General features: G+C 41.9%; 3 protein-coding genes and 1 pseudogene across 11 annotated transcripts; 3 read left to right on the top strand and 1 right to left on the bottom strand.

Annotated features, from left to right (window-relative positions):
- The first annotated feature begins 178 nt into the window (after positions 1–178).
- Positions 179–9,294, top strand: LOC107281017 (uncharacterized; annotated as a pseudogene).
- LOC4338062 (uncharacterized) lies at positions 8,879–14,118 on the top strand. 9 transcript variants are annotated; one of them, XM_066310612.1, is made up of 18 exons: positions 8,879–9,335; positions 9,818–10,078; positions 10,151–10,615; positions 10,729–10,821; positions 10,915–11,007; positions 11,090–11,434; positions 11,511–11,576; positions 11,660–11,743; positions 11,829–11,894; positions 12,020–12,079; positions 12,200–12,262; positions 12,351–12,423; positions 12,567–12,614; positions 12,863–12,928; positions 13,053–13,112; positions 13,212–13,277; positions 13,531–13,767; positions 13,850–14,118. In XM_066310612.1, exons 11-18 carry the CDS (start codon positions 12,234–12,236, stop codon positions 13,871–13,873), a joined length of 603 nt encoding a protein of 200 aa, XP_066166709.1. In that variant the 5' UTR covers positions 8,879–9,335; positions 9,818–10,078; positions 10,151–10,615; positions 10,729–10,821; positions 10,915–11,007; positions 11,090–11,434; positions 11,511–11,576; positions 11,660–11,743; positions 11,829–11,894; positions 12,020–12,079; positions 12,200–12,233; the 3' UTR covers positions 13,874–14,118. The 9 variants fall into 9 exon arrangements, 8 of the variants coding, with proteins under 8 accessions (XP_066166709.1, XP_066166710.1, XP_066166711.1 ...); XM_066310613.1 differs by having other exon boundaries at positions 9,815–10,078; XR_010741439.1 differs by lacking the exon at positions 12,200–12,262 and having other exon boundaries at positions 13,628–13,767.
- LOC136356541 (uncharacterized) lies at positions 9,820–11,609 on the top strand. The gene is made up of 8 exons (XM_066310569.1): positions 9,820–10,078; positions 10,151–10,299; positions 10,412–10,615; positions 10,729–10,821; positions 10,915–11,007; positions 11,090–11,202; positions 11,293–11,434; positions 11,511–11,609. Exons 1-8 carry the CDS (start codon positions 9,820–9,822, stop codon positions 11,607–11,609), a joined length of 1,152 nt encoding a protein of 383 aa, XP_066166666.1.
- Positions 14,119–22,162: 8,044 nt separating the features above from the next.
- On the bottom strand, positions 22,163–23,398 carry LOC4338061 (uncharacterized). The gene has a single exon (XM_026025374.2). It carries the CDS (start codon positions 23,181–23,183, stop codon positions 22,509–22,511), a length of 675 nt encoding a protein of 224 aa, XP_025881159.1. The 5' UTR covers positions 23,184–23,398; the 3' UTR covers positions 22,163–22,508.
- Between the last annotated feature and the right edge of the window lie 4,453 nt (positions 23,399–27,851).

Here is a 27,851-nt window from a genome sequence, read left to right as displayed (position 1 = left end):
ATCTAAATTCATTTGCACTTAATAAAAGCCAGCTTCTGCTGTAGTGGTGCAGAGGCCCGTCACCGATGTAGAATACATGTCTAGAGTTCCATATTCTAGTGCTGTTGGTTTTTTGATGTATGTCATGGTTTGCTCCCGTCCAAATTTATCTCATGCTATGTGTTTGGTTAGTAGATACATGGCTAATCCTGGTAAAGAACATTGGAAAGCTGTTCAGTGGATTTTCGGGTATCTTAGAGGCACAGCTAATGCTTACTTGAAGTTTGACAGGACTGATAAGGGGCTTGTTAGATATGTGGATTCAGATTTTGCTGCAGATTTGGATAAGAGAAGGTCCACTGCAACAGGAACCCCCCTCTAGCAATACATACTTGGCAACACATTAAGCATGCGTTGCCAAAATGCGAGCCTAACAACGCTTATTAGTGGGTGAGCCTAATTTGCAATAGATAATATGTGTTGTAGAACATGTGTTGCAGAGATTGAGTATCTTGCAATGCCTGAGTCCACTTTACAATAGATAACATTCGTTGCAATGGTCTCAATGCCCTGTAAAAACTTTTGGACTAAGCAAACTTATTGTTTATTTTTATAAAATAATTGAAAGAGATATTCTTTTTTTTACATTTCGGACATCTAGCGAGCTGGTTTTTTTTTAAGAAATCATCAAGTGAGTTGGTTTTTTGCCATGTAAAAACTTTTGGACTAAAGCAAGCTTTCTTTAAAAATAATAATAATTGAGCGAGCTGTTTATTTACATTGTGTACTGGGCGAGCTGTTTTTTTTAAAAAAAAAATCAAGCGAGTTTATCTTTTTTTTTAAAAAAACGAATCGGCCTGTGTTAATCGAAACAGAGACGCAACATTCGTGAAAAAGTGCTCTCCGTCCAGTCACGTAACGACCTGGTATTGTTATGCTTTGTGTTTATACGTAGGCATAACTACTATACTATATTAGTAATTTAATTAATGAGAACCAACAGAACGATATACGTGAACGAAATACAGCCCAGTGGGCTCAACCCAGCGCCGCCTCCTCGACCCCAACTCTGCTCCGCCTCTTCCTCGCATCGTAGCGCACCGCTGGCGCCGGCCTCCGCCGCCACGCCGCGCAGCACCGCCGCCCTCCGCCGCCGCGCCGTCCCCCTCCGCCACCGCGCCGCTCCGCCATCCCCCTCCGCTGCGCCGCGCCGCCGTCGCCCTCCGCCACCGGGCACAGCGACGCCGGCCGCGGCCTCCTTCGTCGGGCTGCCGACTGCCAACCCCAGCCTCCGAAGACAGTATTTGGAATTGGAGGCTCAACTGCTTCTCTCGAACTCCTACGTATAGCACATTATCTATGGGATAGCTACCTGATGGGCCTGATCTTCTGTCATAGTGCTAAAAGATTTTTGGTGCATTGAACCTGTTCGATGATATGGCATTATCAATGATGCAAACACCAATTAAACTTATTTAGCTATTGAGTTGAACATGATATTCTGACTAGTTCATGCCATGTACGAGCAGACCATGGACATTCAGCATTCTATTGAATGCCGCAGAAACTTTCTGCTACCCTGTTAATCAAGCAAAGTTGTACTCCCTCCGTCCCATTATAAGTGCAACCATAAGTTTCCGCGCCTAACTTTGATCGTTCGTCTTATTTAAAATTTTTTTATAATTAGTATTTATATTGTTATGAGATGATAAAACATGAATAGTACTTTACTCGTAACTTATGTTTTTAAATTTTTTTAAAATTTTTTCAAATAAAACGGACGGTCAAAGTTGGGTACGAAAAACCATGGCTGCACTTATAATAGGACGGAGGTAGTAGTCAATAGTAGGAAAGTATTACACCAATATGTTATGCCGCTGGATTTGTTTATAAAACAATTACCAATCTGTTTCTCTACATTGCCATGCCTATAGGATTTTAAATAAATTTGTGCTAACAATATTTTCACTGGATTTAGACCAAAGCAATGATCCCCTTCATTTATGTTGCCTCTTTTCCAATTAAAGGAATTAACTAAGTTCTGAATTTTCAAGAGACTAATTTACATTTATGGATGATAATATAATTTTGATAGTTTATTTCTCATGTTTAACCTTGAATCATTTGTACTAAAAACATTCTCTCTATCCTTTAATAGTCCCGGCGCTGATCCTCCATCAACGTCGTGACTTTCAACCCCGCAGTCAATCGCCGGAGGTCTCACCACTTGGCAGTGCCCCGATCTGTTCCGTGTCCGCTGACGGGGTGAACGCGGGTGAAGGTAGTCAACGGCTAGGCTGCAGAACTAAGGTCTGAGCCTAATCCCGGCCTGCTCCACTCATTTCATTAGTGTATTTGTTTGATAAATTATTAGAAATGTCTTCATAAAAATGATGGACTGAAGTTGAATGGGATATGTGTGTATATACATTATATAGCAGTGCATGAAATTTGATTATGTCGAGATACTTGCTGCTGGCGGATGAAGTTTGATGGTTATTATACTTCGTATTTGGTTCCATACAGTTATTTTGAAATTAGAACATTTATGTCTCATTTATTTGCTTGATCTCATCTTCTTGCAAGCTACAGCCATCCTGGGTTTTTCTTAAGTGCTGCACCTCTCTCTCTCTATATATATACTTTCTTGGTAAATTTTAACCCTTAATATTCACTTTCTCCGAGAGAATCCATTTTCTTTGCTTTAATTTCAAGTAGTATATAGCCTGTTTTTACAGTTTATGGACTGAGGCTTACATACTATACTACTTTCAAAAAATTATCATAAGAGACAATTCCTTGTCATTGTTATTATCTACAAGAATCTTAAATATCATTTTTTTATACAGGTCGAAATGGATTTAAAAACCATCAAGATTCTTTTGCGCTACCCTAGAGGTTCTGATGAGTACTTAACTGGAGTACATGGATTTCTTGAATTTGCATACAAAGATAAGTCGGAGGATACAAAGATTTATTGTCCATGTGGAACATGCGTACATACTATGCTACTTTCAAAAAATGATGTTTATGATCATTGGGTGTGCAATGGAATGCTTCAGAGTTATGACCAATGGGATTTTCATGGTGAGTCTTCAGAGGAGCAAACTAGGAATCAGCAACCACAGCCCCACAATGAAAATATGCGTGCTAACATGCACGAATTAATTAATGATGCACTTAGGACTGTGTTTGACGATGTGCCTATGAGTGATCATGCAGATTCATCGTGTACACACACTGATGGGCCAAATTTAGAAGCTCAAGCATTTTATAAGCTGGTGAAAGATTCAGAGAAGCCTTTATGGGATGGATGTGAACTATCACACTTATCTCTGCTAGTGCTTTTGTTCAATATGAAATCCATGAACAAATGGAGTCATAAATCATTTGGAGATCTACTTGATATCCTTCACATGGCAATTCCAAATGGAAAAGAATTGCCAAAAAACTTTTATGAGGCTAAGAAGGTGGTTTCAAATTTTGGTCTAGATTATCAACAAATTCATGCATGTCCCAATAACTGTCAGCTGTTTTGGAAAGATAAGGTTAATGATGATTTTTGTTCAACTTGTAAGGCTTCTAGATGGAAAGATAAAAAGCCAGAAACCAAGTTAACGAAGAAAGAAAGAAAGAAAGCAACGCCAAGCAAAGTTTTACGATATTTTCCAATAAAGGATAGGCTAAAAAGATTGTTCATATGCAGAGAAACAGCATCGCTCCCACGTTGGCATGATGAAGAGCGCTTAGAGGATGGTGCGCTTCGACATCCAGCTGATTCTCCGGCATGGAAGAACTTTGATGAAAGGTTCAAGCAATTTGCATCTGATTCTCGTAATATACAGTTTGGGTTAGCTACAGATGGGTTTAACCCATATGGTATGTTGAGCTCTACATACAGTTGTTGGCCAGTTGTTTTAGTAATTTATAATCTTCCACCATGGCTCTGCATGAAGGAACCTAATCTTCTAATGCCATTAATAATTCCTGGGCCCAAAAGTCCTGGAGATAACATTCATGTTTTCCTCCAGCCACTTCTAGAAGATTTAAGAGACATATTTTTCAATGGCATTTCCACATATGATGCATCTAGAGATGAAACTTTTAATTTGAGGGCAGCTGTACTATGGACTATAAATGACTTGCCAGCTTTAGGAATGCTTGCTTCACATATGGTGCATGGAGAATTTGCATGCCCGCCTTGTGGTCCAAACGTTTGGCACATGGGAAAAAAATCTTGTTTTATGGGTCATCGTCGATTTTTGCCACCTAATCATGAATTTTGTTTTGATAGAAATTCTTTTGATGGAACCACAGAGATTAGTGTAGAGCCTATAACTTAGGCGTCCGGTATTGGATGAAATAAATGCTATTGGTGATTTTAAGAAGTCAAAAACTTATAAGGCAATAAGTAGTCTATTCACATTACCTTATTGGGATGGCAATCTTCTTCGGCATAATCTTGATGTGATGCACATAGAAAAAAATGTGTGCGACAATATTTATGGTACACTTCTAAATTTAGAAGGAAAGTCAAAGGATAATCTCCAAGCTGGTCTTAATCTCAAAGAAATGAACATTAGAGAGGAGCTGCATCCACAACAAAGAACTTCAAGCAAGTTTTACTTGCCACCTGCTAGCTTTACTATGTCGAAAAGCGAGAAGCAATTGTTCTGTAAAGTTCTTCGGGATATAAAAGTTCCTGATGGCTGTTCTCAAATATATCCAAATGTGTAAACTGTGCCGAAGGAAAAATTCATGGGCTCAAGACACATGATTGCCATGTTCTAATGCAACAATTTATGCCAATTGCTTTGAGGGGTATTCTTCCCGATGATGTCACATCCGTCTTGTTTGACTTATCTGCTTACTTTTGAGGAATATGTTCAAAAGTTCTTCATGTTGATGAGCTTGACCGTTTGGAAGAAGCAATTAAAATCACATTATGCAGAATGGAAATGATATTTCCTCCTGGATTCTTCACGGTTATGGTTTACTTGGTCGTCCATTTAGCTACTGAATGTAAGATTGCTGGGCCAGTTTGCTATCGATGGATGTACTTTATTGAAAGGTACTTTATTAAATATATTAGTATACAATTTATAATATTTGTCATATGTCATATGATATAGTCGTAACTTATTAATTTTGTGTCTTGTATATATATTACAAGTACTTGGGTAAATTGAAGTCGTATGTTCGCAACAAAGCGCGTCCAGAAGGTTCAATTGTAGAATCATATTTGGCAGCTGAGTGTATGGCATTTTGTTCACGATATTTGGAAGGTTTCCCTACCAAGCATAACCTACCATCAAGGAATAATGACAAACCAGATCAGTTTGAGACTCCCATGAGTAGGCAAGAATCCACTTTGTTTCCTCCAGTAGGAAAACCATTGGGAAAACCATCGGTGTACTCCTTAACTGATAGAGAAAAATTGCAAGCCCATAGATATGTGCTATACAACTGTGATGCTGTAGTACCATATCTAAAGTACGTATTCTTTTATATGTGGCATAAAGTGTTTTGCTTAGCCTTTTATGTTTATTTGTTTTGCAGAGAACATGTTGCTGATTTAAAAAGGAATAAGCGCAAAAGGTTAACTCCAAAAAACATTGAGGACATGCAAAATGAACAATTTCCTAATTGGTTCAGAGATCATGTAAGTATCAAAATTTAGATTTTTCTTTTCAAATATGAGTAAAACTAATGCATCTTTTGGTGTTGTGTAGATCTTGCAGTTGGAGAATCAAAGAGGTATCGATAGCATTGATGAGGATATTAGATGGTTGGCACGTGGACCAATTGAGGTAGCAAAACGACATAGAGCATTCAATACCCGTGGGTACAGGTTCAGATCAAAGCGTTATGACAGGGTGACTCAAAATAGTGGAGTTGTTGTGACTGCAAAAACATCGAGCTACACGTCCGCGAGTGATACCAACCCTGTCCTTGGTGATATCATGTATTACGGAAGGATACTTGATATAATTGAGTTAGACTACTATGGAAATTTCTCAGTTGTGTTGTTTAAATGTGAATGGGTCGATGTAACTAAAGGAAAATGAGTGAAAACAGATAAGTTTGGCTGCACACTTGTGAATTTCTCAAATAAAATTCATACCGGTGAAAAGATTGAGCATGAGCCCTTTGTATTTACAAATCAAGTCGACCAAGTGTTTTACATTGAAGACCATTTAAATCCAGGGTGGTCTATTGTAAGGAAGATGAAACCCAGAGATATATTTGAACTGGGCGAAGAGCGGAATGATGTGGAATGTGAACCATATCATGTCAGTAATCTTGGGGAGCTATTTGACAATGCACATAATGGTCAGACATGGGTCCAAAGAGATATAGAAGGAACAATTGTCGATAACATGGTAACTAATTAAAGGTGAGGTTATGAAGGTTGTTCTCTATCTATCTGTCCATTATCACTGATTTCCTTATATCGTTGATATCCTCACTTGGCGAGCTCTTTATTTTTATGGTAGTAATTTTGGATGGAGATTTACTGGGATCAAGGCTTCTTCACCACAATAGCTTTACTGTGTCATTAGCAGATTTCCTTGGATTGTCCAAGTGATTGAGCCAGATGGATGCATTTTTTTTATTTGCATATATGCTTTGTGTAATAATGTTCTACATTAGTTATATACAGAATTGGTGGTTAGATCTTATTTTTCAATATATAAGATATCATATTGTTTATATGATGATAAAATGGAATGGCCGACTATAATTTTTGCATCTATCTGTGTTGTGTTATTCTATTTCCATCTTATACAAATACCTGGAGAAAACTATTTACATTGTCAATGGCACCTAACGTGAATAAATAAATAAAACAGACTTCTCCAACGTGAAGTGGACATAGCCTAGTGGTACTTGGCTGCTTCTACTGAATTGAAGACTCCAGTTCAAATACTAGCAAATGCATATATTTTTTTCATTTCTTCTCTAGTGACGATTTTTCATTTCTTCTCTATTGGCGATTCCTAAAACTTTTTAAATTCTGTCGGCTCAGATTTTTTAAAATTTCTTGAACTTTTTTATTTCTAAATTTTAAAATAAACCATCCAAAAATATATTTTTAGAATATGTGGTTTTTCGCTCGTCCTAACATAATTTAAATAACTATTAAGAAAAAAAATATGTTACGTCCAAATTTCACGCGGTCTATCCGAATCAGGTCGACAACGAAATAACACGTGGCTAAGACAAAATATGTTACATCTGGATTTAATCTGCGGTGTCCGGACCACAAGTGTTTTTTCGGTAGTGCTAGCATAATTTAAATAACTATAATTTTAAGACAAAAATTATTTATGTCCGGAATTTATTCGGTCTGTCCGGACCGGGTCGACAATGAAAAAACAAGTTATTGTTTGGTAGTGGTAACATAATTTAAATAACTATAATTTTAAGACAAAAATTATGTTACGTCCGGAATTTATCCGGTCTGTCCGGACCGGGTCGACAATGAAAAAACAAGTGATTGTTTGGTAGTGCTAACATAATTTAAATAACTATAATTTTAAGGCAAAAATTATGTTACGTCCGGAATTTATTCGGTCTGTCCGGACCGGGTCGATAATGAAAAAACAAGTGATTGTTTGGTAGTGCTAACATAATTTAAATAACTATAATTTTAAGACAAAAATTATGTTACGTCCGGAATTTATCCGGTCTGTCCAGACCGGGTCGACAATGAAAAAACAAAAATTATGTTACGTCCGGAATTTATCCGGTCTGTCCAGACCGGGTCGACAATGAAAAAACAGGTGATTGTTTTGTCGTGCTAACATAATTTAAATAACTATATTTTTAAGACAAAAAATATATTACGTCTGTTTTTCATGTGGTATGTCCGGACCGGGTCGATGATGAAAAAACGCATAGTTTTTCGGTCGTGCTAAGATAAATTAAATAACGATTATTTTAGGACAAAAAATTGTTACGTCTTGATTTCATCCGGTCTGTCCGGACCAGATTGACAAAAAAATACGTTTTTTCGGTTGTGCTAAGATAAATTGAATAACTACTATTTTAAGACAAAAATATGTTCTGGGCCGAGTCAACAATGTAAAATCAAGTGGTTTTTTTTTTGTCGTACTAGGATAAATTAACTAACTACTTTTTTATTAAGACAACAATATGTTACGTCTGGATTTCATCCAGTCTGTCTAGACCGGGTCGACAATGAAAAAGCACGTGATTTTTCGGTCGTGCTAAGATAAAATAACTAACTACTATTTTAAGAAAACAATATGTTACTTCCGGATTTTATCCGGTCTCTCAGGACCGAGTCAGCAATGACGCGGTTTGTACTACTAGAAAATAATTTTTACTAGTGCATTTATGAAGTTTTATAACTACTTCTTATTGATCCGCACAAAAATAAATTAGCTGAACTAGATTAGATAACTGGAGGTTAAATCTGCCCTGAAAAAATCGAGCTTAAATTTACTTGATGTGAATTTAACATTTTGTGTATTTGCGCAAATTATTTTGCTCTCCCTCCATTCTTTCCCTCTTTTTTCAGTCTTATTCCAAATCATTCCCTCCAAAAAATTGAGCTTAAATCTACCCAGTCTGAATTTAACATTATTTTTATCTCCGACAAAACGTTTGCTCTCGCTCCGTTCTTTCCCTCTTTTTTTTTTCAGTCTCACGTTATTTTCCAAATCTTTCCTTCGAAAAAAAATGAGCTTAAATTATTTTGCTCTCCCTCCATTTTTTTCGGTCTCAATATTTTTTTTTCTCACGTCTTTCGTTGTCGCGCCATTTATTCCCTCCATTTTATCCCTCCAAGAAAATCTAATTGCCCGTGAAAAACTCTATCCCCTCTCTCTCCATTCTCCAACAAAGAGATCGTGGGTGGGTTTTCTTCTCCAACGAAACTCTATCCCCTCTCTTCTTCTCTCCGCTCCGCGTGTCCACTCCTCTCCCAATCTGTGTTGGCTGCCATCCTATGCACCTACCTACACCTCCCTGCCGACCAACAACCCTGAGCAGGCGAGCTCCCCCACGGCCGCTGAGGGCCACGCGGCGACGCCTCGTGCCCGGTGGCCGTGCACTGCAGCGCTAGTGCGGTTTTGCCTCCCCAGCGCCTACGTCTACACCGCGCCGCGCACCCCACGGCCCTGCCGCCATGCTCCTGCATCTCCGCCTCCCTTCCTAGTTCCTACATGTTTCACTACTTAGCTGTGTTGCCAAATCACACTCGGGCCTAATTCCATTTCAGCACTATACTACATTACTAATTTGATATATATGTTCTGTATGCAGGTTTTGGATCAGATGCAGTGATGAATCCTAGGTGACAGAGCCTATTAGGCTAGAACAGACCAGTAAGCAATCCAATGTGTGATCTTTTTATATTCCTCTGTCCTGGATGTTGCAATCTAGCCGAATAAACCACTTTTGCTTTTGATCGTTCACTGTCCATCTATGCATTTTATCTCCTTGCGTCAAATTAAATTTTGTTCTTTCTATCAATTACTTGTTTCAAATTGTTGGCCAATTAAAATGGACAAAGGAATTAGTGACTGGCAAATAAATCCAAATTGGAATTGGTAAATTTATTGTTCAATTTTTAATGTGTTGACACCTCTATTTGAAAATTGTTCATTAGCTAACAGAGGTATCTAATAACCTGTAGGCTAGCACCTTTCTCATCAATACAAACCATAGTGGTACTTTTTTGGACAACAGTAGAGTAAAATGCCTAAAGTTTTAGCCAATTCTGAAATTATTCTTCTAGAGCAGTAGAGAAAAGTGGTACTCAAACTGCAATACATAGGTTTATGCTATTTTTGTTTTGGTGCAGCAGATATGGCAAGGAGTAGAAGGCGGTGCATTGTTCAAAGCCATGAGGAATATTTGTCAGAGGAACACATTGCAGAAGAAAATGCCCCTAAACAGCTTGCCACACCATCTGAACAAGAAACAATATGTAGTGATGTTCAAGAGGGTAATGAAGATACTAATGACGATGTTGGAGAAGCCAATGAAGATACTGATGACGATGCTAGTATGAATGCTGGAGAAGGCAATGAAGAATCTGATGATGATGTTGAAATTAATGTTCGAGGTAAATACTAAATCTTGATGGTAAGAAATAATGAAATTATTCTTCTTATCCTTGCAATTTAACATTGAACAGATGAAAATGGAACAATTGAAACACGTGGGAAGACAAAACTGAAAGATATTTGGAACCTTCCGAAAAGGCTTAGGATTGTGGTTCAGTGCAATGATCTCAACCAGGCAGTAGGAGATGAAGCTGGAATTTTGTCTAAATTTCTTGGAATGGTAGCTAGGAATGGTACTTTGTGTAGCTTAAGCTACACAGACTGGAGATTTCTAATAGGAAAGAGAGAGAGAAAAACAAAATCCCTAGATGAGTTTCTTTGTTGGTATCCAGATGAGATTCCTTTATGCTCCTCGGATGGAAGAATTCATATTAAAAACAATTAGAGAGAGATGGAGGGGACATAAAGCAAAACTAAAAGAAAAGTATTTTGATGTGAATAAGAGCAAAGAAGCTAATTGCAACAATGTCCCAGCTGATGTGCTTCCTGACCAGTGGATTGCTCTTATCAATCATTGGATGAGCGAGAAATCGAAGGTATATAGGCATTGCATATTCACTACTGTGATGTTCTTACAAATGAGACTATCAATTGAACTAAACAATGTTGTGCTCATGTATATTTGCTAACTCTTATGATACGAGAACAGAAAATAAGCAAGCAGAACAAGGAAAATTGTCGAAAGAAGAAGGCATTACACACAGCAGGGACAAATAGTTTTGCTCGTACAAGAGAAGAGATGGTAAAACATGTCCTGGAATAGCATTTGTCCAATTTCCATTCCAATCCTATATAGACTGTGTAGGATTTAATGATTTGTTCACATGTTCCATAGAGACAAAAAGATCCTGCAAAGAATCCTCACAGAGCTATTGTGTACATCCAAACACACAAGCGCAAAACTGGCAAGAATCTAAATGGGCATGTGGTATACTATCAAATCTAAACTATAGATAATTTAAGTTTCAACTTTTTTTCATATGTTCTATTCATATTGTTCCTGTGTTTAGGATAATTTGAAGAAACTTGTAGTTGAACAACCAGCTTTAGCAGACACTAGTGAAGGAAGGACTGCTTGGAAAGGAGATGCATTGAACCAAATACTTGGAGATGACAAGCCTGGGCATGTGCATGGTCTTGGACTAGTTCCAAAGCCTAAACAAGTTCTCGATGTGCCAAATTCCTGACGCTTAAAGAATATAAATGTTACTAGACTGGATGATAACTGGAGTGAAGATGTTGTGGCTGCTAGACTGCAGTTGGAAAAGATCGAAAATCATGTCCAGAATCATGATGCTGAGCTTTTGGAATTGAAAGCGAAGACAAACAAGTTGGAAAAAGAACAAATGAATCAGGTGAGAATTTGAAGAAGTTGTCCTAAAATGTTTGTAACTCACTGAATGTATCTAACCTACCTAGTTGGTGTTACAGGGAGGTTTAGATCGAGTATCTACAAACAAAGAAGCTAGTGTTGATGGCCCTATTTCGAAAAGGAGGGTATGTATCTCTATGGAAGATTACCCTATATAGTTTGGAAAAAAATATGGTCTAAAACTCCTTTTCTTTTCTACTGTTGACAGAGAGTGTATTCTGACCATCCCTTGCAAGAAATTTGTATTGCTGAGGAGGAAAACGATATGGTTCAGGAGGAAAACAATATGATGGTAATATACTGGAATTGCACTATTGTAAAGCTAGGAATAGTTGCACTATTTTGTAATTGAGAATATATGGTCCCTTTCAAAACAGAATATACAGAGCCATGTTCCAAATGAGGATTTGCAACCAAAAACCAAGCAATGTGTTGAAGACAAGGTACTTGTCTTACCAACTATATTATTATTCTGAACCCACCATGATTACTTAACATTATATGATTTTGTACTGTTTGTAGCTATGGTTGTTTACTATAGTTCATAATCTTATGCATTTTATTTTAGAACAAACAAAATTGGGAACAACATGACTATGGGAAACAAAGGAAGGTTATTTCTGCACAGGTTAGTTTTCATTTTTTTTATTGATTGCAACTCACCATGTTTGTGCTATTCTAATGCAACAATTGATGAAACAATCCATGTCTTAGAGTTTTCGTAATGTTTTTTTACCTTCTTCTATAGAAAAAAAAAACTAACAAGGAAAACCATGTGATGAATGCACGAAAAGTTGTTGAAGCATCCAAGGTTATTTTTTATTCATCATGTCTATAAATTTCTGTTTTTTACAAAATATAGCATGTATGATTGACTAGTAGTTTTGATTACATTGCAGAATAAAGAAAGAGAAAAAAAATGCTCAGAGCCATGTTAGACTAGGCCAAAACCAACCAACTGCTGCTCCTAAGGTTTGTACTGTTTATTCTATTATATTTTGCAAGGGATTGACTTTGTGCACAGATTTATGTTTTGCTTTAGCACTTCAACATTTATTTTGACTGTATGCAGTTAAGTTGCAGACTCATGATCGAAACAATTCTTATTTTTACAGAAAAGACAGTGCAGCACAACAAACTTTATCGCTGACAATTCAATGGAGGTAAACCATATTAAAGTTTTACTGTACAGTGCTTCATAAATATATGGTATGAATCTCCATTTGGTTTCTACTATTGTTAGAGAGTGTGTGTTAACGGTCCCTTGCAAGAAAATTCTATGGTTGAGCATCAAAACAATATGATTGAGCATGAAAACAATGCTATAGTAAAGTATAAAAATTACACTGTTTTTAGCTGGGAATAGTTGCACTATTTTCTAACTAGTAATATTGTCTCTCTTTCACATCAGGACACAAATATCCATGTTCAGAACAAGGTTTTGCAACTACCAACCAAGCAATCTACTATATATAAGGTCATTCTCTTCTTATTTGTTATGTCGAACTCACTACATAGCATTATATGATCTCGATATTGTTTGCAACTGTCAACGTTTATTGTAGCTGTTCATTACAATCTTATGTCTTATTTTATTACAGAGCAATCAAACTTATGGCCAAAATCACCTTGAGAAACAGAGGAAGATTATTTGTGTGAAGGCTAGTCTTCACTTTTTTATTGATTGGAACTCACAGTGTTTAATTATAAAAATAACTAGATTATTGTAGTTTGTGCCAATATTTTGATATTCCATGCAGAATAAAGGAAACATGAACCAGAATGATCACATGCAACAAGGGAAGAATAATTCTAATGCTTATAAGGTAAATTTTTACTTCTGGAGCCACCTAATATAAAGATAAGCTATAGAATTCTATTTGGTATAATATGTTTGTACTTTATAGTTAAATTATTGAATCTTGATCCAAATAACTTTGTACATAAACAACAGTGCAACATAGTGAACATTATGGATGCCAATTCATTGGAGATAAAACTTTTAATATGATGTTCTTTTCCATACTTAATTGCTCTTTATGTAGAGATAATGCTCATGGACATATATTTATGCACCAGATTGGAACTAATGTATTCTTGAAAAGCTGGAAAAATCGAAATAAGAATGTGGCTGTTGCTTCAATTGTAAGCTGTGATCCAACACGCAAAGTTGCAGGTGTTGAGCTAGGAACTGAATACTTGATGGTGCATGTTCATTTTCCATTGGCAAAATATGAAGAATTGATCAGGCCATACAAAGGCTACAAAATTATTAGCAATGTCGTAAAACTTGATATTGCGTGGCCAGCAATTTTTGTACGGTGCTATTTCTCAATTTCTTTAGATGTGGTCTTCTTTCTTCCAATGTTGTATCAATGGTTGTTTTTTTCTGTTACAGGTTGACAAGATAAATGGATCATGATCTGGGGCAATATGGTTACTGCAAGGTGGACAACTGTCATCTAAAGATCCCTTGTGAATATGATGATGACTGTAATATGGAAGATGGTGGCAATGATAGTGGCAACTTCAGATGCATGTTTTTTTTTCTATAGTTTAGTTTACATTTGTGCATGATGTTCTGAACAAAATTTAATGTCATGACTTATGAGGATGATTTTCCATGTAATACAAAAAATTCTCTTTAATTACAATTAGTTTTATGAATGACTTGGTTTTTCTCATGTGTACATCATTTGAGTTTATGTGCCTCTAACCCAACAAGATAATTGTGCAAAGGCATGCTGGAATGAATAGTTGCCTATATTGCAATACTTATAAGTGTTGGTGCAACTTGATTATAGCCGTTGCAAGGATTATATAGAATTGTTCATCACCGAAACTACCAACGCATACAAGTATGGCTGAAAACTATTTACTTTGTTGCTAACTAGCAACGTTTATTCTTACATGTTACCAACGATTGTGTATGTGTTGTTATTGGTGCTAGCAACAGCAGCATAGGCAATGCATATTAAATGCATTGATAGCGCATATTAAATGCATTGATACAGACCCTAGCAATGCTTATTTTCACTTTTTGCAATACATATATGTATTGCTAAAGGGGGTTCCTCTTGTAGTGGTCACTCACAGGTTATGTGTTTACCATTGATAGTTGTGCTGTGAGTTGGAAGGCAACATTGCAGCCTGTTGTTGTCTAATCTACCACTGAAGCAGAATATATGGCTATTGCTGAAGCATGTAAAGAGTCAGTTTGGCTGAAAGGATTATTTGCTGAGCTTTGTGGAGTTGATTTTTACATTAGCTTATTTTGTGACAGTCAAAGTACTATATGCCCCACCAAAGATCAGATGTTTCATGAAAGGACAAAGCACATTTATATCAAGTACCATTATGTTCGCGATGTAGTCGCGCAAGGTAAGCTAAAAGTATGCAAGATAAGTACTCATGATAATCCTGCTGATATGATGACAAAGCCTATTCCCGGTGCTAAGTTTGAGCTTTGCTCAAGCTTAGTTGGTATAGTGGTTTAGCCCAAGAGGCTATTTGGCGCCGAAAGTGTTTTATGTCTTTGTTGTGTTCAGGATGAAGGATTGATTCATGCTACAAGAAGGAATTTGTCTCAAGGTGGAGTTTGTTGAGTTGTGATACAAATTTATTTGCACTTAATAAAGGCCAGCGGAGCCCCCGCGAAACGGATCGTTATCCCTTTTAGGGTTCCACCATATATATACCTCATGTAAGCCGCTGTGTGGCGATATAAACTCCCCAGATATAGTGAAGATATTTTGCTGGCTGGCGCCCGTGGTTTTTTCTCTCCTGTTTTGGAAGGGTTTTCCACGTTAAATCTCATGTCTTATATAATTGATATATTGTTTTTTATCGATTGTTCGCATATCATTTCCTTAACATAAACGACCAGAAAACGCAGCTCGGCTCGGCTCGGTCAGTAGCTCGAGCTAGCTCGTTTTGGCTCGCGAGCTGGAGAGGGCAAGATATCAGACATCGAGATTAGAAGAGCTAGGACAACGAAACGTGTGCCGACGAGCAGCCTGCAGCGGCGAGGACAAGCACGACGGTCGACGGCGAGGCAGGCAGGTATCCCGCAGCAGCGAGTTCGAGTGCGACGACCGACGACGCAACAATCTGCAGAGGCGAGGTGACAGCGCATGCGACGGCCAGCTGGGGCGACGCCGCGACGACTGACGGTGCTGCAGCCCTCAGCGCAAACTGGCAGAGGCTCGCGGCAGAGAGGCGGCGACGGCGCAAGCACCAGGGACCGAGAAGGAAGGGGCAGCGCGGCGTGGCTGCGAGGTCCGCGCGTGCACCATGTGGCGGCGCTGGGCGATGAGCGGCGGCGCTGCTGGCGCAGATGGATTGTGCGCGATGGTGGCGGACTGGCGGCAGATAGGCAGAGTGAAGACGAGAGATCGAGACTCGAGAGAGGCATATAGGGTTTGTGGTAAGTAGTAGTACTACTGGTACTTTCCATGCTCTGATGGGCCTCGTGGCCTTGTGGCTTGGGATTGTTGTTGCCTGCTGGGTTGTCAAATGTCAAAGTTCGTTTCGGCTCGCGACCAGCTCACGAGCCAGCTTAACGAGCTAAAAGGCTAGCTCGGCTCATTAGAAAAATAAAACGAGCCAAGCCGAGCTTGTAACGAGTCGAGCGAACTAACGAGTCACGATCTTTTATCCATTTCTACTGGTGGTCACCACCCGCTGGGACGACGCCGACGCCAACTGCCCTCCTCGGTACGTGTTGTGCACACGTGGCTACCAGCCATAGTGCAACTTAGGCTGTGTTTAGTTGCTCCCCCAAAAAAAAATTTTGACGTATACGGATGCACATTTGAAGTGTTAAACATAGACTAATAATAAAACAAATTACAGATTCTGCCTGTGAACTACGAGATGAATTTATTAAGTCTAATTAATCCATCATTAGCAAATATGTACTGTAGCACCATATTGTCAAATCATGGCGTAATTAGGCTCAGAAGATTTGTCAAGCAATTTACATGCAGACTGTGTAATTGGTTTTTTTCGTCCATATTTAATGCTCCATACATGTGTCTAAATGTGACGGAATTTTTGGAAGTTTGAAGGGAACTAAACACAGTCTTAGGCCTTGTTTAGGCATGGTTTAGTTCCCAAATTTTTTTCCCAAAAACATCACATCAAATTTTTAGACACATATATGGAGTATTAAATATAGATTAAAAAACTAATTGCATAGTTATGGGGGAAATCGCGAGATGAATCTTTTGAGCATAATTAGTCCATGATTAGCCATAATTGCTACAGTGACCCATATGTGCTAATGACGGATTAATTAGGCTCAAAAGATTCGTCTCGCAGTTTCCAGGCGAGTTATGAAATTAGTTTTTTCATCAGTATCCAAAAATCCCTTCCGATATCCGGTCAAATATCTTATGCATGCGACACCCAGAAATTTTCTTTTTATGAACTAAACAGGCCCTTAGTTCCCAAAACAGAAATTTTCACGCTGTCACATCGAATGTTTTAAATGTAGAGAAAAAACCGATTACATGTAAATTGCGAGACGAATCTTTTAAGCCTAATTGTACTATAATTTGATAATGTAGTGCTACAGTAAATATATGCTAATGACGAATTAATTAGGCTTAATAAATTAGTCTCGCAGTTTCCTGACGGAATCCATAATTTGTTGGGACTACCTAAAAAACTGTCGAGTGTTTTTAAGGTGAAAACTTTCAAATCTAACTATAGTGTATAATTTCACTAGAACTATACTATAATAATAATAACTTATATATATGTATTAAAATAATATATACAACTTTATATCTAATTTATATAGAGATAACAATATAGTTACAATGTAATTATAGTGTAACTACAATGTAACTAGCATGTAACTGGAATGTAACTTAGATGTAACTTAAATAAATCTACCATAAACATGTGATGATGGGACTAGCTTGTGAAAAGAGGGTTTAGATCCGATAACAAAATATCTCAGTACAAATCTTAGAGCGGAATTGATGGCCAAAAAATTTGACAATTTTCACAGAAGAAAACTGTCGACAGTCATCTAGCAGTTCCGTAATTTGTTTTGTTATTAGACTACGTTTAATACTTCAAATGTGTGTCCGTATATCCGATATGACATCCAAAACTAAATATTTTCCCCTACTAAACGAGGCTTAATTAGATCGTGCGGCGCAATCAAGCCGCCTGTCGCGCAGCCCTGCTCCACGCGCTGCCGCCTGTGTGCGCATGCATATGCAGGAAGGCTCTGCACACGTTCAGCCGTCCGCAAGTCGAACGCGACTTGCCCGCTCCTCCGCTGTGCTCCCATCCGTTCTCCCGACGCATCGGACGGACCTGATTCTTCCGCGATGGGGACTGTTCTTCTTTCTCCTAAGTCCTACGTACTCTTCTGACCTGCATTGGATCTTTACCTTTTTATACCTTGGTCCTCTTCCATGAAAATAACTGAAGCAAAGGGATCACGGACAATTCAGCGAGGAATTGAACGAAGATATTGGTTGGAATAGATCGACTACGGAGGTGTGTGACGTGTTTGTCATGAGTTAGAATGGTGACAAGCGGCGGCAAGATTTCTTATTTGCTTCGGCAAACCGGGGTGGAGGTAGAGTATGGGAAGAGGGTGCCCAGTAACCCGGTTAAGAAAATTTTTTAGCTATAACTCACCGATTTTCACCATGTGTACAGCCCCTAAATACAAACTTTGGCAGCCGTATCAGTTTAAACTTGATCTAAAGTAGAGTAAATTAAGCAAGAGCCACCCTCCTCCATTTTGTTCTAGCTCCGCTCCTGGCAAAGCGATATATCATATCATCAACACTGAGGATCAAGTGTAGATTGTTAATCTGACCTTGATTATCGCTGTAATTAACACCGTGCAGCAAAATAGCAGATTAGGATATTTTCTATGCCAAGCATCCCTAAATACAAACTTGGGCACCCGTATCAGCTTAAACTTCATCTAAAGTAGAGTAAATTAAGCAAGAGACACTCTCCTCTATTTCGTTCTAGCTCCGCCCCTAACGGCAAAGCGATATATCATATCATCAACATTGAGGATCAAGTGTAGATTGTTAATCTGACCTTGATTATCGTTGTAATTAACACTGTGCAGCAGAATAGCAGATTAGGATATTTTCTATGCCAAGCATATGTTGCCCTCATATCTGAGGTCATTACCTTTGATTTCTTTCGTAGGAGAAGAATGGAATGGATCATTAAGGAGTAGTTCTAGCATACACTTCACTTTTCGTTGAAGATATTTCTTTTCCTTTTGGAAAAATGTCGTCGTTGATTTGGAAGGGCAGAGAAGAAGCTGCAGGACCCACCGCTGGAGAAACAAAGCGGTTCGATGTATCGGGAGCACGGATGGGAGCAGGCAAGCCACGTCCGTTTTGTGGGTGGACGGAAAGTTTAAGGGACAAACCTATAAAGGAATTTTGTGCGTCGCAATGAAGACGGATGATTTACAGTGTAAATAGATGGATAAAATTAAAAGAACTAGGCAAAAAGGTATATGCATATTGAAAAAAAAATGATTCAATTGGTTAATTGTGTTGAAAGTGATTGTGTTTCCAATTAAACAGGCCTTGGCCCTTAAAATAGACGGTATTGCCTCCTATAGGTACTCATCTATATTCAATTTGAGATAGAGAGATCAATTGGAATTCAAAATTTGCTTTGGACTTGGACTCAATCGGTCTGACCGGCCACGTATCGCCGGTCAAACTAGCCCCATGTATACAATTCAAACCATAAGCCATGCACCTTGAAACAGTACTCAACTGAAGGGGTTGTTTTGTGAATAGTTTAAAGATGTGAAATCACTGATAGGGTGCGGAATCATTTGAATTCAAGAGGGCATTTCAGACTTTTTTTTACTAGAAAAAAATGTCCGTGTATTGTAACAAGTGATGGCTATTATACTCTTATTATTGTTATATGGTTTATTTAAGATAAAATTCTCTATTAAATTCGCTTGGATATATATTTTGTTAGAAAATCATGAGCTGCATTAGGAATCCGATCGTCTCAAATTAGCGTGCGAGTTTTTTTAAGAGATTTCCTATACAATTCCTTTTATATTTTCAAAAGCGAACAAACTTAAAAGCCGACTCAAATTCGTATTTATATTTTCAAAAGCGAACGAACTTAAAAATAGACTCATACACAAATAACGTATCAAAGTACCGACAAAAATAACTTCAATTTATAATAGTAGAGATTTCTTATTATAATGGAGACAAACATGTTCCTCATACATGAACACCACATGCACACATATGTGGACGTCCCTCTTAACGCAGGCCACAATGCTATGATGGTTTAAACTAAGAAGCCGAGTTATGGAATAACAATTCCTTGACCACACCAAAGTTTTTTCTTTATCCGAACGCACGCAAATGACATATTCTCTTTTTACAATATTGTTTTAAGACACAATTATGTGTGCGCTTTGATCAGTTGGAAATTTGTGAGGTTCACATATCTATATAGGTTCTGTCTCCTAAACACGTGTTTAAAGTACTCCCTCCGTACACCGTTGACTTTTCAACCAACGTTTGACCATTCATTTTATTCAAAATTTTCGTGCAAATATGAAAGTATTTATATCATGCTTAAAGAATATTTGATGATGAATCGAGACACAATAAAATAAATGATAATTGTATAAATTTTTTGAACAAGACGAATGGTCAAATGTTGGATAAAAAGTCAACAGTGTCATACATTAAAATATGGAGATAGTAGTATATTTAGGTTTGTAAATACATCAGCACGGTGTACAGGAAGTACAGGTTATGTGGTGTGGTAGAGTTGTGAGTGTATGATTTCACCCTTTAAGATATCATACATACGTCGGTGTGTTTTCAATAGGTTTTTAAGTCAAAATATGGATTAATTTAGAGGACTTTTACGGTACATTCTACTGCTAGTATATACTACCAGTATATTTGATCTAACGGTGTAAATTCATCTGATCTTCCTCCCAAATATCCTGTAGTATAAATTGTTTAGGGTATATTTGTCTTTTTATCTATTTGTGTGGGGGGTAATTTTTTAAATTCGCGTTTCCTCACTTGATCTGATCCGATCGATAGCCGCCCGCCCAGTCGAAGCCCTTTTTTTCTCGATGTTGCGTGCATGGGCGACCGTCGCCGCTCATTTCTTCTGCGAGCTGCCGACGACCACAATCGGCGCCGCCGCGCCGCCGTTCTTTCTTTAGTAAGTTCAATGAATTAAGGACTTGGTATGTGTTAGGGATTCAGACACTTAGAAACTGATCGAACCAAGAATGTATGAGATAATCCACTTCATTGCTGTGAACAGATCAAATCTATTTACACTCTTATGTGGTCTTATGCAAATCATGCCCATTGCAAACTCAATCTACTAGATTAAATCCGACCGTCGAAGGAATTGCTACGCCTCCACTCGCGCCGTCGCCACGCACGATGGGAGCGCTACAACACCCGGACGACGAGATCCATGAACTCCCGATTGAATTAAATCGCAAGAAATAAATCTCAATTTCAAATTACTAAACAGCCATTTTCAGAGTTTTAACAAATACCAAATCTACCCTTTAACATACTGCTAGTATATACTAGCAGTAGAATGTACTGTAAAAGTCCTCTTAATTTATCGTTGGTGTCCATATCATGTTTTACAGGGGGCATTTGATTTGTGGGTGTATTTGAAGGTGGTGTGCAGGTGCGTGTAGCGTATACGTTTTCTATGTAATCACAAGGAAAAATATATGTGGGGTGCGCCTCTACGGTGATATCTCTTAATCTTTATGTCTTTGTTCTATGTAATTATAATAGAAAATAAATTAATTATTTAATGACTTATGAACAAATAGGTCAATGAATGGATTCATATAAGTTTATGTGAGATCAATATTTATTTTTGCAACACATGGTGTCTGCCCGGGATCAACGGCCCGTCACATGATCGATCGTGCCAACGTGCCACACAGACAAACCTGAGCTATCAGACGTTATGGATCTAGTATTTCTCAAAGCACATGCGTGCACGATTCATCTGTGCGCAAACAATTGCATAAACATAAATAATATCTGAAGTTAAAACATAGTCCCAAGCTCAGTACAGGCGTTCAAATTTTGGAAATGCAAGAAAAAAACAATTTGAAACCTAAACAGATTTACCTAAACTTGAACAGTAATTTTTTTTCTAAATTCAAACAATTTTGACCTTTTGCAATATGCATGCATATCCAGCTATGGCCTACCGATTGCTCAAATCCGACTTTGTATAGTTTGCAACTGTGCTACGAATATGTACCGTGCAATAGTAAAGTGGATTACGGGACTCAACCGTAAACAACGCATAGTCGGAGTCTCGAAGAACACCCCCCCTCTCCCGCACCTCCCCTCTTTTCCTCCTCAACACATACAATAGATACAGGGGTGAAAAATATCATTTTGAATAACTAGATGAGATTTGTCATATATACTTAAATAGGATTTAAGTTTAGCAACTAGAAGTGGAAACACACTAAAGCAGGGCCCTATCAAATGTAGAATGTTTCAAGAAAAAGCTTGGAAACAGATAGTGCAGTACTTTTCACCTTTAATCGAGATGATGGCATCCGATTTGATCTGTCGACGATTCCCCAAGTTTTGGATTCTCACCCGATGGAACATATGCACACAGCCTAGCTACCGCAATTTGGCCACACATCGATCACAAGAGGGAATAATTCGATTCCATTTCAACCTTCAAAATATTTGCAACCATACAATCATCGTGTGGACGGACGATCTCGATCGATCAAACGTAATCAAACGAAGGACTACGAAATGTACATTGTCAGCAACCTAAAAAGTCTCACATATGGAAAAATATTTCACCATCGTCCACGTACACATTGACTAGCAAACGAACACTACCTTCTAATATATGTTCTTTTAGACTTTTACACGATGAATTAAAGAGTAATAAAATGTGACTTGATATCTAGATGAACCAAACAAATCATTAGAAGAGGCTAATTAAGCAGGAAAAGTAATTAAAAGTTTACTTGATTTATTCTTCTAGCTGCGAGCGGCGGCGGCGTCGTCTTCTACGGCAATGTCGGTGACGGCGGCGGCGGCGGCGGCCTCGATCCGCTCGGCCATGCCCTTGCCGGCGGCGTCGAGGTAGGCGAGCAAGCCGTCCCTTGTCCACCCCTTCACGGGCTCGCACTCGAACGCCCACACGAGCTTGCACCCTGCGGCGGCGGCGGCCGCCGGCGCCGGAGCGTTGACATCCACGTCCTCGCCGTCGTCGTCGACGAGCGTCATGGTGGCGACGTAGCGGCCGAACCCCAAGTTGCTGCCGACGACGGCGTAGACGAGGCGGCGCCGGGCGTCGTCCCTCTCGAGAAGCTCCTCCCGCGCCCACGTCTCCACCCCGGCGGCGGCGGCCGCCGGCTGCTGGTCGTCGTCGTCGTCGTCACCACCATCCTTAGCTCGCGGAGGTGGTGGTGGCGGGCGGGAGGCGACGTAGCGGACGCAGCCGGGGACGCCGTCGTCGCCGGCGACGCGCTCGCAGACGTCGATGCCGGGGTTGTAGCGGTGCAGCGAGCAGAAGGCGGCAAGGTGCGGCCACGCCGCGGCGGCCGGTGTCGACGGCAGCCGCGCCTCCACCGCGCCCTCCCACTGCTGCTGAGGCTGCGCCCCCATCTCCGGCTCCGGCTCCGGCTGCTGCTGCTGCGGCTGGTCCGCCATTGTCGACGTGGCGTTGAAGGAGAGCTAGCTTAGCTTAGCGAGGTAGCGAGAGTGTGAAGTATACTGCTTGGAGCGTGAAATTAGATGCTCTGGTGGTGGAGACGAAGTAGTGGAGAGGGTGGACGAATATTATGGATGCCATTCCATCACGTTAAGTTTAGACGACGACGACTTTGGGGGAGAGATGGCATGCGACGATGTGCAGCGTCATGTGCACTCCAGCCAGATTAATCCCCTTTTTTTAAGTAGGTTTGTTTAAATTAAGTATGGCTCGGATGCCGTCCAGTGGCCACTCTGCAGAGATAGGGCCAAACTCCATAGTAATTAATTAAGTATTACCAGTACCTATTATAAATTTTAAAAATAAATTTATTTGAATTTTAATAAAAAAAACTTAAGTAATAATTTATTTCGAAAATGTACTGTGTTTTTAAGCCGTTCGATAAGCTTGCTAACGGAAAATATGAGAAAAATGCAGTCTATGTTTCGGATCACTACTAGATCATCCCTGCCGGTTCGATAGTGTTCTAATTTTCTCGTCCAATGTAATCCCATCATAGTATGACACTATTACAGTTTGGAAAAAGTACGAATTACCCCTCAAACTATCGCGGTCGACCGAATTACCCCCTAAACCATAAAATAGGACATTCCTCACCCTCAACTATGTAAACCGGACAAATTACCCCCCTCGACCCAATCCGCGGTGGTTTTGGTCTACGTGTCGCACGTGTGGCAGTCCAGTCAGCATTCTATTCATTAAAAAATGTGGGACCCACTCTCTTGTCTCTCTCACTCTTCTTCTCTCTCACGCGCACAGTGGCGAGGACGGGGCCGGAGGCGGCGGCGAGGACGGCGGCACGCACGGCATGGCAGCGCGCACGCACGCACGCAGCGGCGAGGACGGCGGCATGCCCTGCACGCTCCGTCGACCTCCCTCCGCCCCGCGCTTTCTCTTCCTTCCCTTTCACCTCCCCCTCCATCGGATCGGTGCCGCCGCCGCAGGAGCTCACCATCACGCGGCCCGATGACTGACACCTCCACCTCTGGGAAGGCGATGTCCTGTCAGCCGTGCTCCCCACAGGTTGGTCTGCTCGGCTCGGCGTCACTGGCTCGTTTTACTGGTGCCGCACGCCTAGTGTTCGATGTTATGTCTCAGTGAGGTGGCCTGACTGCTTGCATGATCGTGTTTGCATGTTTTTGGGCAGCGCGATGCATATTGGGAGGCCGTAATGCCCAACTTGAAGCCACCGGTGACCACAACAGCACGAGCTTTGGAGTACTAGGAGGAGATCCTCAAAGCGCTGCGCCGCCGCCTCCGGGCCCTATCCACGTGCGTGTGCGCCGCCGTGCGCGTCTCAGCCACGCCGCCGTCCTCGCCGCCACCTCCGTCCCCTGGCCGCGTGCGTGCGCGCCGCCGCGCCGTGTGTGCTGCCATCCTCGCCACCGCCTCCACTCCCCGGCCACGTGCGTGCGCGCCGCCGCGCCACGCGTGCCGCCATCCTCGCTGCCGCCTCCGGCCCCCCGTCCTTGCCGCTGTGCGCGTGAGAGAGAGACTAAGAGAGAAAGAGTGAGAGAGAAAGTGTGTGAGAGAGAAGACAGAGAGTGAGAGAGGAGAGAGAAGCGAAAAAGAGAGTGGCCCCACATTTTTTTTTAATGAATGGAATGCTGACTGGACTGCCACGCGTACGCCATGTAGACCAAAACCACCGCGGATTAGGTCGAGGGAGGTAATTCGTCCGGTTTGCATAGTTGGGGTGAGGGATGTCCGGTTTTGTGGTTCAGGGGGGTAATTCGGTCGGTCGCGATAGTTCGTGGGGGGGTAATTCGTACTTTTTCCTTACAGTTTTGGCCTTCTACGATGAATTTTCTTTGACACTTTGAAAATGCTATAGATCACTAGTAATAGAACATTTTTTTCCAAATGGGTCAAAAGTGATTTTCGCGTACGGACCTTCAGTCAATCTGCCCAGAAAGATCAATGAAAACCACTATTTTTCCACGCAGGTGGTCCACCCGCACACAAAAATCGGTGTTTCGGGTACGGGACCTTCTGCCCGAAAAGACATGCGAAAATCACTATTTTTCCATGCGGGTGGCGCACCCGCACACGAAAATCGGATTTTCACGTGTGGGTGCTTATGTAGTCCGCACGCAAAAATAAATATCCGAAAAAAATCGCAAAAATTCAAGGGCTCGTCTGCCCGCTGCCATCTTACTCCTCCTGCCACTGCCGCCGCTGTCGCTGGATCCACACTGATCGGGGATGGCCACCGGATCCGAGCGGGGGAGCCGCCGTCGCCTCCTTTAATGCGTGGGGGAGCCTGCCATCGGCTGTGCCTCCCACCACCCGCTGTCGGCGGTGCCTCCAGCCGCCTATCGCGAGGCCGGTGGAGGTGGATCCGCTTGTTGCCCGCCGCCTGCCATCAGCTGCACCGTCTATCGCCTGCCGCCCACGGATCTGGTCGTCGCGGGCCCGGCCAAGGTGGATCCAAGCGTCCAAAGACCAAGCCGCGCGCCAATACCTCTCGTCCAGAGAAGATGAGAGGGAGGAAAGTGAGAGGCGGGGAGGTGAGATGTTGTGGGGAAAATGAAAAACGAACCAACCCAATCCCCTTGCCGGAGCGTTGAGAATGGGCAGATCTGGCCAAGGCCCTTCATCGAGCGGATCTAGCTAGCGTCCACCTAGCCGGAGCGTGACAGCATGTGAGATGGCCAGGACTTAGCCAATCCACCAAGGCAGTAGGCGGCCTTGAATAGTGGGCAACTGTGTGACAACAACGAGGGCGTGACGTCGAGACTCGTTCGGGGCGCTCTCGCCACTGCAGCCAGCACGGGGGCATACGCACGCAGGTGCACGGTAGCTCATGATCCCCCTTGGCCCGATCGATGGAGCTGGAGGTTCGGGATGTCGTGGGAGAACGATGATGGGTCACTTGGAGGACAATTAAGCAGGCCGGATGACAGCGGCCTTGGACGTCAGTGGGCGCCAAGGCGTCACCCAACAGCCTTCTCGGTGATAGCAAATGATGTGCGCACACTGTATATTGTCTCTCATGGTCTCTTGGGCTAACCTAAAATTTTGTACTATCAGGCCTTTTAGCCGCTCGTCTAGGAAAAAGTACACCGAAGTTCGGTCCCTCAACTTGTCATCGAGTTACAAATTCGTCCTTGAACCGCAAAACTTCAACTTATAAAACCAGTGCAAACTATATCCCTCGGCGATGTTAACTCCAGTTTCATCCGACGTGGAAGCTTACTCAGCGTGGGACCCACGTCGGTCCCACCTATCTGCCTCTCCACCTCTCTTCCTCAGTCCTCTTATTTTCTCTCACTTTTCTCCTCTTTAGTTGGGCAGCGCAGGATGGGTGGGGGAGGTGGGAGTCCGGCGGCCGGCGACAGGCAACGAGGCGGCGGCGGCAACAACACGGGAGCAGGAGGGCCTCACCCCACGCCACCGCTACCGCCGCCGCTGACGGCGCGGGCGCTAGATCCAGCCACCACGGGCGGCGGTCCATGGACACGTGCGGTCGGTGAACACTAAACCGAGGGACACGTGCGGCCGGCGACAGGCGACGAGGCGGCGGTGGCAACAAAGCGGGAGCAAGAGGGCCTCACCTCACACCACCGCCGCGCCGCTGCCACCACCGATGGCGTAGGTGCCAGATCCCACTGCCACGGGTGGCGGTCCATGGCGGCTTGTCGATGGCGCGGGTGAACATGTCCTTCACTCCGTGCTGGCAAGGTCGCCACGGACGTGCCGCGTGAGCGCGTACCTCCTCATCGCCTCCCCATCCACCAGCTCCACCGCCACCGCCTGCTTAAAGTAGTCATCCGCGTCACCGGCATGGCATCATCGTTAATGGCAAAACACGTGGGAATGCAACGTCGATGGCGACGATGTGTGTGTACCTGTCGAGGTCCTTGTCAAACTGGTAGAGGAGCTGCACGTGGTTGGAGAGGATGAGCGAGTTGACGTCAGCGGCAGTGGCGATGATCCTCTCATATGTCGCCTTCCATCGGTGGACACGGATGATGTCGATGATCTCCTGCAGGCCGCCCTCGTCGTCGACCAACTCCACCAGCTCAGGCATCTCGACGTCGGCGTCCTCGATCTGGTCCATCTCGCCGCCACGGACCACCACTCGTGGCGGCTGGATCTGGCGCCCGCGCCGTCGGCGGCGGCGACGGCGGTAGCGTGGGGTGAGGCTCTATTGCTCCCGCGCTGTCGCCGCCGCCGCCTCGTCGCCCGTCGCTGGCCGCCGGCTGCCGGACTCCCGCCTCCCCCACCCGTCGGCTGCGCTGCCCAACTGAGGAGAAGAAAAGTGAGAGAAGAGAGGTGGAGAGGCTGACATGTGGGACCCACGTGGGTCCGATGTTGAGTCAGCTACTACGTCAAATAAAACCGGAGTTAAAACTACCAAGGACCTATTTTGCACTGGTTTTATAAGTTGAGAGATGTGTTGTATCCGGTTTTGCGGTTCAATGACGATCTTGTAACTCGATGACAAGTTAAGGCATCTTCGGTGTACTTTTTCCATTCGTCTACAACTGGCTAATGGGCTTAGAATACGTCTGAATTGGCCTAAATATTTAGGTCCAGAAAAGGCCCATTAAATGTTACTGATCTGACATTTTCACAAGGAATAAGTTCACTTAAAATCCCTT

The sequence above is a fragment of the Oryza sativa genome, chromosome 5 (assembly GCF_034140825.1).
Source record: "Oryza sativa Japonica Group chromosome 5, ASM3414082v1".
Classification (NCBI taxonomy): domain Eukaryota; kingdom Viridiplantae; phylum Streptophyta; class Magnoliopsida; order Poales; family Poaceae; genus Oryza; species Oryza sativa.
The sequence above is the reverse complement of the archived record's forward strand: the minus strand, read 5'-3'. Positions and strand labels throughout refer to the sequence as shown.

What these genes read in the sequence shown, in the direction of transcription:
- LOC136356541 (XM_066310569.1), top strand. Translation starts at nt 9,820, where the DNA reads ATGGCAAGGAGTAGAAGGCGGTGCATTGTTCAAAGCCATGAGGAATAT. An exon ending in TGTTGAAATTAATGTTCGAG is followed by an intron (nt 10,079 to 10,150) that starts GTAAATACTAAA and finishes AACATTGAACAG; the next exon opens with ATGAAAATGGAACAATTGAA. An exon ending in CTCGTACAAGAGAAGAGATG is followed by an intron (nt 10,822 to 10,914) that starts GTAAAACATGTC and finishes CATGTTCCATAG; the next exon opens with AGACAAAAAGATCCTGCAAA.
- LOC4338062 (XM_066310609.1), top strand. Translation starts at nt 11,842, where the DNA reads ATGTTCCAAATGAGGATTTGCAACCAAAAACCAAGCAATGTGTTGAAG. An exon ending in GGAAGGTTATTTCTGCACAG is followed by an intron (nt 12,080 to 12,350) that starts GTTAGTTTTCAT and finishes ATTACATTGCAG; the next exon opens with AATAAAGAAAGAGAAAAAAA. An exon ending in GGAAGATTATTTGTGTGAAG is followed by an intron (nt 13,113 to 13,211) that starts GCTAGTCTTCAC and finishes TATTCCATGCAG; the next exon opens with AATAAAGGAAACATGAACCA.
- LOC4338061 (XM_026025374.2), bottom strand. Translation starts at nt 23,183, where the DNA reads ATGGCGGACCAGCCGCAGCAGCAGCAGCCGGAGCCGGAGCCGGAGATG.